Source organism: Mustela nivalis (assembly GCF_964662115.1).
Source record: "Mustela nivalis genome assembly, chromosome: 6".
Classification (NCBI taxonomy): domain Eukaryota; kingdom Metazoa; phylum Chordata; class Mammalia; order Carnivora; family Mustelidae; genus Mustela; species Mustela nivalis.
The window spans coordinates 120,065,006-120,079,037 of record NC_139025.1 but is presented as its reverse complement, the minus strand read 5'-3'; the positions used below and the strand labels follow the sequence as shown (position 1 = coordinate 120,079,037).

The 14,032-nt window shown below is 39.0% G+C and overlaps 1 protein-coding gene across 7 annotated transcripts in view; it reads right to left on the bottom strand.

Annotated features, from left to right (window-relative positions):
* Nucleotides 1–14,032, bottom strand: part of OCA2 (OCA2 melanosomal transmembrane protein) — a 397,483-nt gene that overhangs the window by 366,431 nt on the left and 17,020 nt on the right. For all 7 annotated transcript variants that reach the window (XM_082736012.1, XM_082736013.1, XM_082736010.1 and 4 more), the window contains one exon: nucleotides 3,942–4,210. In XM_082736012.1, coding sequence (XP_082592138.1) covers nucleotides 3,942–4,189 — 248 coding nt within the window. In that variant the 5' untranslated portion in view covers nucleotides 4,190–4,210. The remainder of the gene's footprint in view (nucleotides 1–3,941; nucleotides 4,211–14,032) is intronic.

The window sequence follows — 14,032 nt, the reverse complement described above, 5'->3', positions numbered from 1 at the left end:
CAAATTCCCCCTGAACTCATCATATAGATTCAGCGCAGTTCCAATCAAAATGCATGGAGTTTCCTCAAAATGTTGAAAATAGAACTTCCCTATGACCCAGCAATTGCACTACTGGGTATTTACCCTAAAGATACAAACGTAGTGATCCAAAGGGGCACGTGCACCCGAATGTTTATGCCAGCAGAGTGTTTTTAATTGACATAGTTGTGATAGTATTTATACAGAAAGGCAAAGGGCCCAGAATACCCAAAGCAACATGGAGAACAAAGTTGGAAGACTCACACTACTTGATTTCAGAACTTTCTACAAAACTACAGGATACAAAACAGGGTTGTATTAATGATATGATAGTCACATTATCGATATCCTGCCTTGTTTCACAAAGATTTTAATAGTTTTGGGGAAATATTTACTAACCAGTTTGTACACAGGTGATGTAACTGATCCCAGAAACTGCCCCTAGACTTCCTGGAAGTGAAAGGACAAAAGGGGTGCAAAAGGCTGCAAACCTCTGCCTCCTTCCCTTCCATTCAGAATTAACAGCAAATGATCTGTTTCCAAGGGGAATGTTCTCAGAGAGTTCAAAAATATGAAATCCCAAATAACCTTTTCAGCAAAATTGCTTCAGCAATGTATTTGTAGCATCTCAGAACATTCTTTCCTTTCATTCTCTTCATAAACTAACCTGTAATACTGAGTTTTAAATTCTCTGAAGCTAAAGAGTTGGTTGTTTTTTGCATATCCAGTGATTTCCATCTTGCTTCATCTCCATTAAGTTTAAAAATCTCTGTTTTATCATCAATATGAACACATCTCTTTTCATTTCATACTTATTTTCATTAAATAAGAAATGCAAAATGTAATGAATCCCACAAATAACCTTTAAAAAGATGCATCTGGGGTGACCACACAACACTAGCACATGCCTGTTCAGGAGGAGCATGTTGGTTCAGGGACTCACATAAGTGCACATATGAATAGCACTAAACACTCTGTACTCACACAGACACTCACACCGAGCTGGTCCTTCTCCTCTGGGCCCACATCATAGGAGAACTAGCCAATAGATATCCTCCCAGGTCTTCTATGAGCTGTCTCTATAGGTTTCCTGATTACTATTGCTCTATCTCCTGGAACAAGCTCAGCAGGAGAAGTTGTGGCTCAAGAGTGCTCATCTCTACTGGCCCTGGGACCTGCCTTCATCATGTAGGACTTTTTTGCACCGCCCAGCTAGCAGGGCTGTCATAGGACATATGGCAGGCCACTGCTAGCTCACGGGAGCTCTAGTCTCCAGAGAGGAGCATATCCTGAGCAACAGGTGGTCAGATTTAGCAAATAAAAATAGAGTGCCCAGCCAAATTTGGTGACAGATAAACTACAAATAATTTTTTAGTACAAGAACTTCCCCCCAAATACTCATTTTTACCTGAAATTCACATTTGCAACCTGCATCCTATCTGGTGACTCTCAGAGCACAGGATGTGACTCTGACCTCCAGTTTGTTGGTGAGATGTTAGCAGACATAAGGTGGCAGAAGCTTATGACCAGCTTCCACACTGGAGTCATGAAACCTTTGGAAGGATGAGAGGTAGGTGACCCATGAGACCCCTAAGTTAGCTGGCAGCCAAGCCTGCCCTGGCATGAAGAGTTAGACTACCACCCTACAACCCACATGATGAAGTTTGTGTTTGGGGTCTGCACCATTATTCTGGCAAGAGATAGCTGAGGTCAATACAGCTTCCAGAGAAGATCTCCAGCCCCAGCTTCCCTACAGTCTGCCGTAATCCAATCCTACATGGAGATTCTGGAGGTCCTCCTTCACCTTCCAATGATGCCCTTAATTATTCTTGCATTTCAGACCTAAAATTGTTATCAAAAACTGTACTGGGTTTGGTTTTTATTTTTTGGTATGTATTATTATATTTTTAAGCCCTAAAGAGAGAAAGATGAAAGAAGAGAAGGAAAAGAAGGGTGATTTAAAAATAAATTCCAGGTTGGTAAAGGACTAAATCTAAAGAGCAAAGTTTAAAACTTTTAGAAAACAGGAGGAAATTTTTTTGAAATCAAAGAGAAAGTCGAGTTCTTATAAATATATGAGCTTTGAAATACTAGCCCCCCAAAAGAACACAAAACCATGAAAGATTTACAAATATAATCATCTTAATACATTATTAAAATAAAACATAAATGGGGCACCTGGGTGGCACAATTGGTTGAGCATCTGATTTTTGGTTTCAACTCAAGTTGTGATCTCAGGATCATGGGATCAAACCCCACACTGGGCTCCATGCTCAGCATGGTATCTGCAGGTTCTCTCTCCCTCTCCCTTTGACCCTCCCACCTGTGCACGCTCTCTCTCTCTCTTTCTTTCTCTCTAAAATAAATAAATAAAATTTTAAAAAATCATAAATAAAAAGAAAAGATGATCTTCTGGCTTGGAGAAGACCCTGCAACACAGGACCAAAGAGGGTTAATATGAAGAATCTTAAGAAAAAAGAGAGAGAGAGAAAAGTATAAACAAATCATTGGAAAACTGAGCAAAATGTACAAAATGGCACATTATGAAAAACAAACTTAACTGCTTAGTAAACGAGTGGGAAGAAGGTCTGCTTTCCTGGTCAACAAGGAAATACAAACTTCCTTGCAAACCATGACATAGCATATCACATGTATCACATCTTCTCATGTTAAAGTCCCCTGGCACCAAACATTGGAAAGGTGAGAGGGTAAACTGACACAATTATGAATGTGGTACATCTAATAAATCCTAAGGTGAAGACATTTTAAGAACCAACACTTGTTATCAAGTAGAAAGGTACTCTAGAGAATCCCCCCCAACTCATACCCCCAAAAATCTATACAAGAAAATGCATTGTAAGCAGTTTTTAATAGCAAAATACTAGGGAGTGGGGTAGACATTGAATGGCTACCTACAGGAGAAGACATATAAACTGTGGGATATTCAGATACTGACGTTTTAAGTGAGCACTCCAAATGAATTAACAAGAGCTACAGGGAGCCACACTGACAAATCCCAAAAAACAAGTTAGACAAAAAAAAAAGCAAGTCAATGTTTAACCACTTGCAAGACAAGAGCACATACTATTTAGTGATACATAAACAGTAATAGTATGAACATGCACATTGGTGATATCAACAGTAAACTGGGATAGGTGCTACCCTAGAAAGGAGGAGGGGACAGGATCATGGCAGGTGGTGGGGCTGTACACCACACTTCAATGTATTTTTATGATGCTTGCCTTTTTCAACATTAGACCACTGGTACTGTGTGGGTCAAGTTCTGGCTGAGCAACTGCTCTGAGCAGGACTTATTGCCTGTGGGGATGAGGATACCCAGATCTGCAGGGTAAACAGTATGTCCCTACATGGGTATGAATTGACACTTATAGGATGCTTTTTATATCTATTCATTGGTTTTACTCTGGTAAATATTTAAGGGTTTATCAAAAGTTCCTTTTAATGTAATCTAGATTTTTCTAACATGAAAAACGATATTCAACTGATTTACTTGACCTATTTGTAAGACAATGCATGTTCTAAGACATATATATATATTCTTATATGTATATATATCTTATATATAAGCATATGCTTACATATAAGAATATTTTATATATAAGTATATAAATACTCTACTTTTTAAAGTCATGTAATACCTTTAATGCCTTAAAATAATATAGCAAATGCAAATTTCATGCAAAAATCTCTATTTTTATAGAGTTTTTAGAGTTTTAGAGTTATATTAGCCACATTTTAGAAAGAGCATTCATTCAAAACAGGCCAGGAAAGTGCTAGAGTATTCTTGCATTTCTTGCATAATATCTGAAAATTTTCCCACAAAAAAATGGAGGAACAATGCCTACAAAAAATCCAGTATTTGTGAATTCCACATTTATAAGATAAAATTCTTATAAATTCACCTCTGCTCTGTGAGAAATGAGTCAAAATCTTGGTCCACAGAAGCCCAGCAGCTCTTTCCAGCTGCCCTGCTGGGGTAGGGGGTTGAGGGGTCTTCCCTGTTGACTCCACGCTGTAGCCTATAGTTGCTGGTGGCAGGTCCTGCCAGCTTTGGCCTTCCCAGGGCAGCACACATGGGAGCAGATGTCTGATGTAACTCCATCTCCAGCACACCAGAGGTCAGCCCACCGTCTTTGTTCTCTAGATGCATGTTCTGTTGTCACTCTTCTCACTAGGTCAGTCAGAAAGAAAGCACTCTTGATGAAAAGCAAACTGGGAATATTGTTTGCACCTTGAGGAATCCATATGGAATCCAGTCAGTCTCTCTCTACCCTTGTTATTTTTTGGCCTCTTATAATGGAGCCCTTCCAGTGTTCCAGCATTCTATATCACATGGGAAACAGTGTATGCTCAACTCTAAGGATGAACATTGTAGCACATTTCACACTAGTCATGACCTAAGTATTCAACAAGAAAGCATTAGGTAAGTAAGTTACAATATGTGCATAGTATAAAATACTATACAACTAAAAATGCTCTAAAAGGATACTGATTTATAGTGGGAAATATTAAGGATACAGAAAAAACACGGATAGAGCAGGATATTTTTCTTGAAATAAATATATACATAGCATACACATAGAACGGGACACCAGAAAGACCCAGCCTCCAAAACATGACCATCTCTGTGTGGTAAGGGCTTTCTCCTTTTTTTCTATGTTATGGTTTTATGGGTTTTTGCATCCAGCAAATTAATACTTTTGCAATGAGAAAATAATAATACTTATTATAAAAATGAAAACAATTACTCATTGAAAGTAATACAGTAATTGAAAGTGAAATTTAAAAAAAAAGTTATGAGGTCCTACTCTTTGGATTACATTTATAACCATTACCATTTTATTCTTTTACATTTGCCAGCTTCCCATGACCCCAGCAATGACCTCTGATTTGCAGCAGAATGGTTTGCTATCAAGGGTTGCTATGAAGCCAAAATTCATTGTGAGCTTTGGTTAAGGAGGATTTGCAACATGAGAAGCAATGTTCACAACCCATAGTTGGAATCGGTACAATACATGGGCCTGCCATTCTTTGTGGCTCACTCATCAGTAAGGAGAAGGTAGAGTGTTAGTAGAATGTGCCTCTATCAAAAATTAAAAAACATTTTAGTTTCATGCAATTGTTTCCATTGTCTAGTAAGTACACAATCCACATGCATGTATGAACTACAGAATACAAATTTTACAACTTTCCTGATTCTACCTACGAGTTAATGCTCTCATATTTGCATTTAAAATAATGATTCAGATTATGAGACTGAAGCTGAGAATACTTCCCTTTAGATCAGGAACACGACAAGTATCCCCACTCTCTCCAATATTATTCATCATAGTACTGGAAGTCCTAGCAACAGCAATCAGACAACAAAAAGAAATAAAAGGTGTTCAAATTGGCAAGGAAGGAGTCAAACTCTCTCTCTTCACAGGTGACATGATACTTTACATGGAAAAAACAAAAGACTCCACCCCCCAAATCACTAGAACTCATACATCAATTCACTAATGTGGCAGAATACAAAATCAATTCACAGAAATGAGTTCCTTTTCTATACACTAACAATATAACTGTAGGAAGAGAAATTAGGGAATTGGTTCTATTTATAATACCACAAAAATCCTTAAGATACTTTGGAATAAACCTAACCAAAGAGGTAAGGGATCTATACTCTAGGAACTGCAGAAAACTTATAAAGAAAAATGAAGAACACACAAAAGATGGAAAAACATTCCTTGCTCATGGATTGGAAGAATAAACATTGTTAAAATGTCTCTGTTGCCCAGATCAATCTATATTTTCAACGTGATCAAAATACCAATGGCATTTTTCAAAGTGCTAAAAGAAACAATCCTAAAATTTGTGTGGAACCAGAAAAGACCCCAAATCACCAAGGAAATGTTGAAAAAGAAAAACAAAGCTGGGGACATCACGTTGCCTGATATCAAGTTATATTACAAAGTTGTGATAATCAAGAAAGCATGGTACTGACACAAAAACAGACACATAGATCAATGGAACAGAGTAGAGACCCCAGATATGGACCCTCAACTCTATGGTCTACTAATCTTTGACAAAGCAGGGGGGAAAAAATCCAGTAGAAAAAAAGACAGTCTCTTCCACAAATGGTGCTATGAAAATTGGATAGTTCTACACAGAAGAAAGAAACTGGACCATTCTCTTACACCATAAACAAAGACAAACTCTAAATGGATTAAAGACCTCAACTGAGACAGGAATCCATCAAAATCCTAGAGGAGAACATAGGCAGTAACAATTTCGACATCAGCCACAGCAATTTATTTCAAAACACGTCTCCAAAGGCAAGGGAGACAAAAGCAAAGATGAACTTTGGGGACTTCATCAAGATTAAAAGCTTCTGCACAGCAAAGGAAACCATCAAACAAAATGGAATGGGAGAAGATATTTTCAAATGACATTACAGATAAAGGACTTGTATCCACAATCGGTAAAGAACTTCTGAAACTCAACACTCAAAAAACAAATAACCCAGTCAAGAAATGGGCAGAAGTCATGAACAGACACTTCTCCAAAGAAGACATACAAATAGCTAACAGACACATGAAAAAATGCTCATCATTAGCCATCCATGAGATTCAAACCAAAACTACATTGAGATACCAACTTACCCCAATTAGAATGACCAAAATTAACAAGACAGTAAATAACCAGTGTTGGAGAGGATGTAGAGAAAGGGGAACTCTCTTACACTGTTGGTGGGAATGCAAGTTGTTGTAGCCACTTTGGAGAACAGTGTGGAGATTCCTTAAGGAATTAAAAATAGAGCTACCCTATGACCCTGCAATTGCGCCACTGAGTATTTCCCCCAAAGATACAGATGCAGTGAGAAGAAGGGCCATCTGTACCTCAATGTTCATAGCAGCAATGGCTACAGTCGCCAAACTGTGGAAAGAGCCAAGATGCCCTTCAACAGATGAATGGATAAAGAAGATATGGCCCATATATACTATGGAGTATTCTCCACCAGAAAGGATGAATATCCAACTTTTGTATTAACATGAACAGGACTGGAAGAGATTATGCTGAGTGAAATAAGTCAAGCAGAGAGAGTCAATTATCATATGGTTTAGTTTATTTGTGGAGCATAAGGAATAACACGGAGGACATTGAGAGTTGGAGAGGAGAAGTGAGTTGAGGGAAATTGGAGGGGGAGATGAACCATGAGAGACTGTGGACTCTGAGAAACAAACTGAGGGTGTTGGAAGGGAGTGGGGTGAAGAGTGGGTGATCCTGGTGGTGGGTATTAAGGAGGGCACATATTGCATGGAGCACTGCACTGGGTGTGGTGCATAAAGAATGAATCTTGGAACACTGAAAAATAAAATAAAATAAAATATTTTATAAAAGAACTTCTCTGCTTCCACAACAGCCAAACACCCCCTGTCCCCACTCCCTTTCCCAGCTGAGATTCCATAGTCCAGCAAAGACTCTCCTCTTATTTGTCCCAACTCATTGTGTCAAGCTCACCTGTTATGTGAGCTATATGTGAGTTTGCTATTGCTGCGTAACAAATCACTATAAAATTGGTAGCTTAAAACAACACATTTATAATCTCAGAGTTTCTGTGGGTCCAGGGCTGGGGCAGGCTTCACTGGATCATTTACTTAGGATTTCAAGGTGTAATCATGCTGTGTTATCATCTAGAGGCTCAACTACGGGAAAAATCTGCTTCCAGAATGACCCAATGTTGGCAGAATTCAATTGCTGGTGCTACAGGACTGAAGGCCCTGGCTTCTTGCTAGTTGTTGACCAGAGACCACACTGAGCTCTCAGAAGCCACCCTCACCTTCTACAGGATTCCTGAAGTTCTGTGCCATGTGGACTCCCCAAACATGTCCACTTCATCAAGAACAATGAAGAGTCTCCAAAGTGAGTCAACTAAGGAGGCAAAATTTTACATATTGTAACACAACCATGGGATTGACATCCCATCGTCTTTGCTCTATTAACTGTTTGGAAGTGAGTCATAGATCCTACCCTATCCTCAGGGGAGGGAACTACAAAAGGGAATGACCACCAGGCAATGAGGATCATGGGGACTACCCTTGGGTGTGCATGCTACCCATGAAAAATCTCAAAAGACTGGCTTTCCTGTCCTGTGTCACCATCCAAGCAGCTGACTATAGCCATAAAGAACCTTCTGTGGTCCTGACATTCTGATGTGACCTCCATATGCAGTGTTCCCACTGGGTCCTAGAACTGCCCAGTGATTTTAACATATCTCCCAAGACAATTTTCACTCCTGTTCTCCTCCAACTTCTCCTTTAACATCCATTATGTCCTCTCTCCCTTTCAATCTCAGCTATTGCCCTTGCCTCTTCCTTCCTACACTAACTGAGTCAGCCAGGGTCCAAGAAGGAAATAGAAGCTTCTCTGAATACATAATCATAGAAACTGGTAACACAGGAGATGGACATGGTGAGATGCTATCTAGAGGCTAGAGAAGAGTGGCAGCAAGAAAATTTCCAACCCACCATAGCTAAGGAGCAGAGGGAGAAGGTGAGTGCAGAAACTATGCTGAGCCTTTCTGGAAGAAGCTGGAGTCCAAGAAGAGATGCCCCCAAAAGCAGGGTGGAATGGGAAGAAGTACCAACTTGCCCCCTCTACCTCCATCAATCTCCCGGCAGAGCTTCCCAAACTCGGCAGGAAGATACTGACCTGAAAGCCAAAGTATGAGCCAGAAACTGAGATTTAGACATGAGTAAAGTGAGGGTGATGAATGTCTCCAAGAGCAAAAAGTCCCAGAATTGGCACACTGACAAAACTAGAAGCAATGAGAATAAAATGTCCAGCCTCCTTAGTACACGCCTGCCTGCAACACTACTGGGTACGCTGGAGCCCACCCACTCTCACCAACTCAGACTGTGCTGTTGCAATTCTCCTCTCCTGGAATCATTCAGGCCACAATGGAAACATAAAGTGATATCTGCCAAAACTAAAAAGATACATCTCCAGGAGGAATTAAGATGGCAGAAGATTAGAGGATCCTAAATTTGTCTTGTCCCTCAAGTACACCCAAATAGCAAATAATTCTGAATACCAAGAACAGAGCACAATATCAGAACTTATGAGGAAGTGGTGATGCAACATGGGGGCTTAAGTGGGTAGGAGAAGAATCAATGAAACAAGATGGGATTGGGAGGGAGACAAACCATAAGTGACTCTTAATCTCACAAAACAAACTGAGGGTTGCTGGGGGGAGGGGGGTTGGGAGAAGAGGGGTGGGGTTATGGACATTGGGGAGGGTGTGTGCTTTGGTGAGTGCTGTGAAGTGTGTAAACCTGGCGATTCACAGACCTGTACCCCTGGGGATAAAAATATATGTTTATAAAAAATTAAAAATTTAAAAAAAAAGTCTACTACAGTGGGAGACATGCCTGGCTTAAAGGTGCCCAGGTGGTGAATTGGGGGCAGAATCCCAGGTGTGACACCATGGTCTGAAGATCCCCCTGGTCACAGGAAGAATGGGTGGTGCCTAAGTGCTGCACTGTTACCAGGCATAGGACCATGGAAGCTGGCTGAGAACAGCGAGTCTAGTTTCGGGCTTTCTGCTCTGTATTGCCATAAACTGCAAACCACTGTGTGGTCATGGGATCTTGCCTGGGACAGGTCTAGCACGTGGCAGAATCATGGGGAGACCCTCCCCAGGAGCAACAATGAAGGCCTATGTCATAGGAGTCCCTAAAATTTATAGTTTTAAAACTCAGTCACGCACTTGAGATAAAAGAGCTCAGACACAGGCAGGAAGAACACAGGGTTCTGATGAAACCAGGGAGACAAGAATGATTGATTGTTCTTCTGTAAGGGCTCACTAAAGAGTGGAGGGTGTGAATTTTCAGCTCCAGGATGAAAGAATGGGGTGCCACCAAATTCATTCTGATTATCAGTACGAAAGCCTTCAGGCAGCAAAAGAGTTTCACCTAGTGGAGTCTGGAGCCTCTTATACCAAGCCATTCCTCCTAATGCCCTGGAAGCATATTTCCACTATGGCAAGTCCACCTGAGAATCAGCACAACAGGCTCCTCCCCGAGAAGACCAGTATAAACCACTTGCTCCCACAAAGTTTACTGAGTGTAGAGGGATGCAAATCTTCAGGTCTAGAGGAAAATAGTATCTAGCCTCCTTTGTACTTTAATTCTTTATTTTTATGGTTATTTTCTCCTTTATTTTCTTTTTTGTTATTTTATGGTAATTTTTTTAATTTTTAATTTTATATATTTTTTTGTTAACTTCACTATTTTTTTAAATTTTTTCTTTCTTATTTTAGGATCTAGATTCTTTTTTTTTTTTTAGAACATTGATTTCTTTCTTTTTTAAAGATTTTATTTATTTGACAGAGAGAGAGAAATCACAAGTAGGCAGAGAGGCAGGCAGAAAGCAGGTTCCCCGCGGAGCAGAGATCCCGACGCGGGGCTCGATCCCAGGACCCTGGGATCATGACCTGAGCTGAAGGCAGAAGCTTTAACCCACTGAGCCACCCAGGTGCCCCGGATCTAGATTCTTTTAATAACAGGCTAAAACACACATAGGATCTAATTTTTTTGGTTTTGTTGTTGGTTTTGTTAGGCTTTTTTTGTTTGTTTTTTCTTTTTCTTTCTTCTTTTCTTTCCTGGACAAAATGACAAGATGGAGAAATTCACCCCAAAAGAAAGAACAGGAGATAGTACTCACAGCCAGGGATTTATTTAATCAATACAAATGTAAGTACAATTTTGGAACTAGAATTTAAAACAATGATTATATGAATAGTAGCTGGGCTTGGAAAAAAAAAGAAAAAACAAAGAAGACACTAGAGAATCCCTTACTACAAAGATAAAAGAATTAAAATATAATCAGGCTGAAATTAAAAATTAAAAATACTATAACCAAGATTCAATCCCAAGTGGAGGCCATAAAAATAAGGGTGGACAAAGCAGAGGAGTGAATCAGTAACACGGAATATTAAATTATGGAAAATAATGAAGCTGAAATGAAGAGTTAAAGTTAATGGACTAGGAAGGTAGACTTAGGGAACTCAGTTTCTTATTAAAACAATAATATTTGTATCATAGGAGTCCCAGAAAATGAAGAGAGAGATATAGGCACAAAAAGTTTATTCAAACAAATGATAGCTGGGGAAGGACACAGACATGAAAATCCAAGAAGGACAGGAACTCTCATTAAATTTAACAGAAGTAAACCATCGCCAAGGCATATGATGGTTGAATTCATAAAATACACAGACAAGGAACAAATCCTGAAACCAGAAAAGGAAAAAAGTCCTTAACCTACAAAGGAAGACAGATCATGTTCACAGCAGATCTGTCCACCAAAATCTGGCAGGCCAGAAGGAAGTAGAGGAAATATTCAAAGTGCTGAGTGGAAACAATACGCAGCCAAGAATTCTTTATCCAGCAAGGTTGTGATTCAGAATAAAAAGAGAGATACAGAGTTTCCCAGACAAACAAAAAGTAGAGTTTGTGACCACTAAGCCAGCCCTATAAGAACTTTCAATAGGGACACTTTGGGTGGACAGAAGAAAAAGACCAAAAGTAACAAAGACTAGAAAGGATCAGAGAACATCAACAGAAACACCAACTCTACAGGTAACACAATGGCACTAAATTCTTATCTTTCTTTTTTTTTTTTTTAAAGATTTTATTTATTTATTTGACACAGAGAGAGATCACAAGTAGGCAGAGAAGCAGGCAGAGAGAGGAGGAAGCAGGCTCACCGCGGAGCAGAGAGCCTGATGCGGGGCTCGATCCCAGGACACTGAGATCATGACCTGAGCTGAAGGCAGAGGCTTAACCCACTGAGCCACCCAGGTGCCCCTAAATTCTTATCTTTCAATAATCACTCTAAATATAAATGGTCCAATCAAAAGACACAGGGTACCAGAATGATAACACTATGAGACCATGAGAAATAATGTATATATAATTTAATACCTAGGGAAACCACTTGAAAAAGCTATAAAAGAGATACATTTAAAAATACTAGAGATACCACTTTACACCAGTTAGAAAGGCAAAAATTAACAAGGCAAGAAACAACAAATATTGAAGAGGACTTGGAGAAAGGGGAACCCTCTTACATTGTTGTGGGAATGCTAGTTGGTGCAGCCACTTTGGAAAACAATGTGGAGGTTCCTCAAGATGTTGAATTTAGAACTACCCTATGACCTGGCAATTGCACTACTAGGTATTTACCCCAAAGATAGAGATATAATGAGAAGAAGGGACATATGCACCCCAATGTTCATAATAGCAATGTCCATAATAGCTAAACTATGGAAACAGCAGAGATGCCCTTCAACAGACGAACAGATAAAGAAGATGAGGTCCATACATATAATGGAATATTACTCAGCCATCAGAAATGATGAATAGCCAACTTTTGGATGAGACTGGAGATTATGCTGAATGAAGTCATTCAAGCAGAGAAATTTAACTATCATGTGGTCTCACTTACTGGTAGAACATAAGGAATAGCATGGAGGACATTAGGAGAAGGAAGGGAAAAAATGAAGGAGAGGTGGAATCAGAAGGGGTGATGAACCATGAAAGACTTGGACTCTGAGAAACAAACTGTGGGTTTTAGAGGGGAGGAGGAGGGGTGGATGGGTTGGCCCAGTGATGTGTATTAAGGAGGCACATATTGCAAGGAGCACTGGGTGTTATATGTAAACAATGAATCTTGGAACACTACACCAAATCTAATGAGGTACTGAATGGTGATTAAAATAACATAATAAAAAATAATAATAATTTAAAAATACTACAGATATAATGGAATTACAAAATATGTCCACTTAACCCACAACCTTAACATATTAAAATTTCATTGACTATAAATGATCTGAATACAACAAGACAGAGGTTGGAAGAGTGGATTATAAAACATGACTCAGCTATGTGCAGTCTATAAGAAATTAACTACAAAAATAATTTAAGTAGGCTAAAATGTGAAAGGATGGAAAAACATATATCATTCAAGAGTTAATCCAAAGAAAGGTCATGTGGCTATGTTGATATAAGATAAACTTCAGGGTAAACAAAATGTCTAGGTACAGAAAAAGAGTTTATAGAATAATAATAAAAGGGTCAATTTATCAAAATGACATGGAAATTTTATTTTATTCTTTTTTTAAGATTTTATTTATTTATTTGACAGAGAGAAATCACAAGTAGATGGAGAGGCAGGCAGAAAGAGAGAGAGGGAAACAGGCTCTCCGCTGAGCAGAGAGCCCGATGCGGGACTCGATCCCAGGACTCTGAGATCATGACCTGAGCTGAAGGCAGCAGCTTAACCCACTGAGCCACCAGGCACCCGACATGGAAATTTTAAATGTGTATTACCAAACAACAAAGCTGCAAAATTAGTGATGAAAAACTAACAGAACTGAAAGGAGAAAGAGAGATGTACAGTTGTATTTGTTAGAGAATTCATTTCTTTCTCAGCAGTTAATAGAACAATTACACAGAAAATCAGCAAGTATATAGAAGAACTGAAGAACATCATTGACCAAGAAGATCTAAATGATATGTGTAGAAAACTCTGCCCAACAACAGCAGAACATTCTTTTTAAGTGCCCAAAGAACATATACCAAGATATACTACAACTTGGGTCATAAAACAAACCTCAGAAAATTTAAAAGAATTGAAACCACACAGTATGTTCTACAGTCACACTCTAATCAAATCAAATTAGAGATTAATAATAGAAAAACAAACAGAGAGTCTACATTTTTGAAAATTAAAATTAAGACTTCTAATTAATCCAGAAGTCAAAGAGGAAGTCTCAAGAGAAACCAAAATTATACAGAACCAAACAAAATGAAAATACAACATATCAAAATGTGTGGAATAAAGCTAAAGCAGTGATGGGGGGAATTTTACAGCATTAAATGTTCATATTGGGAAGGAGAAAAGGTCTCAAGTCAATAATCTAAACTCTCATCTCAATAATCTAGGG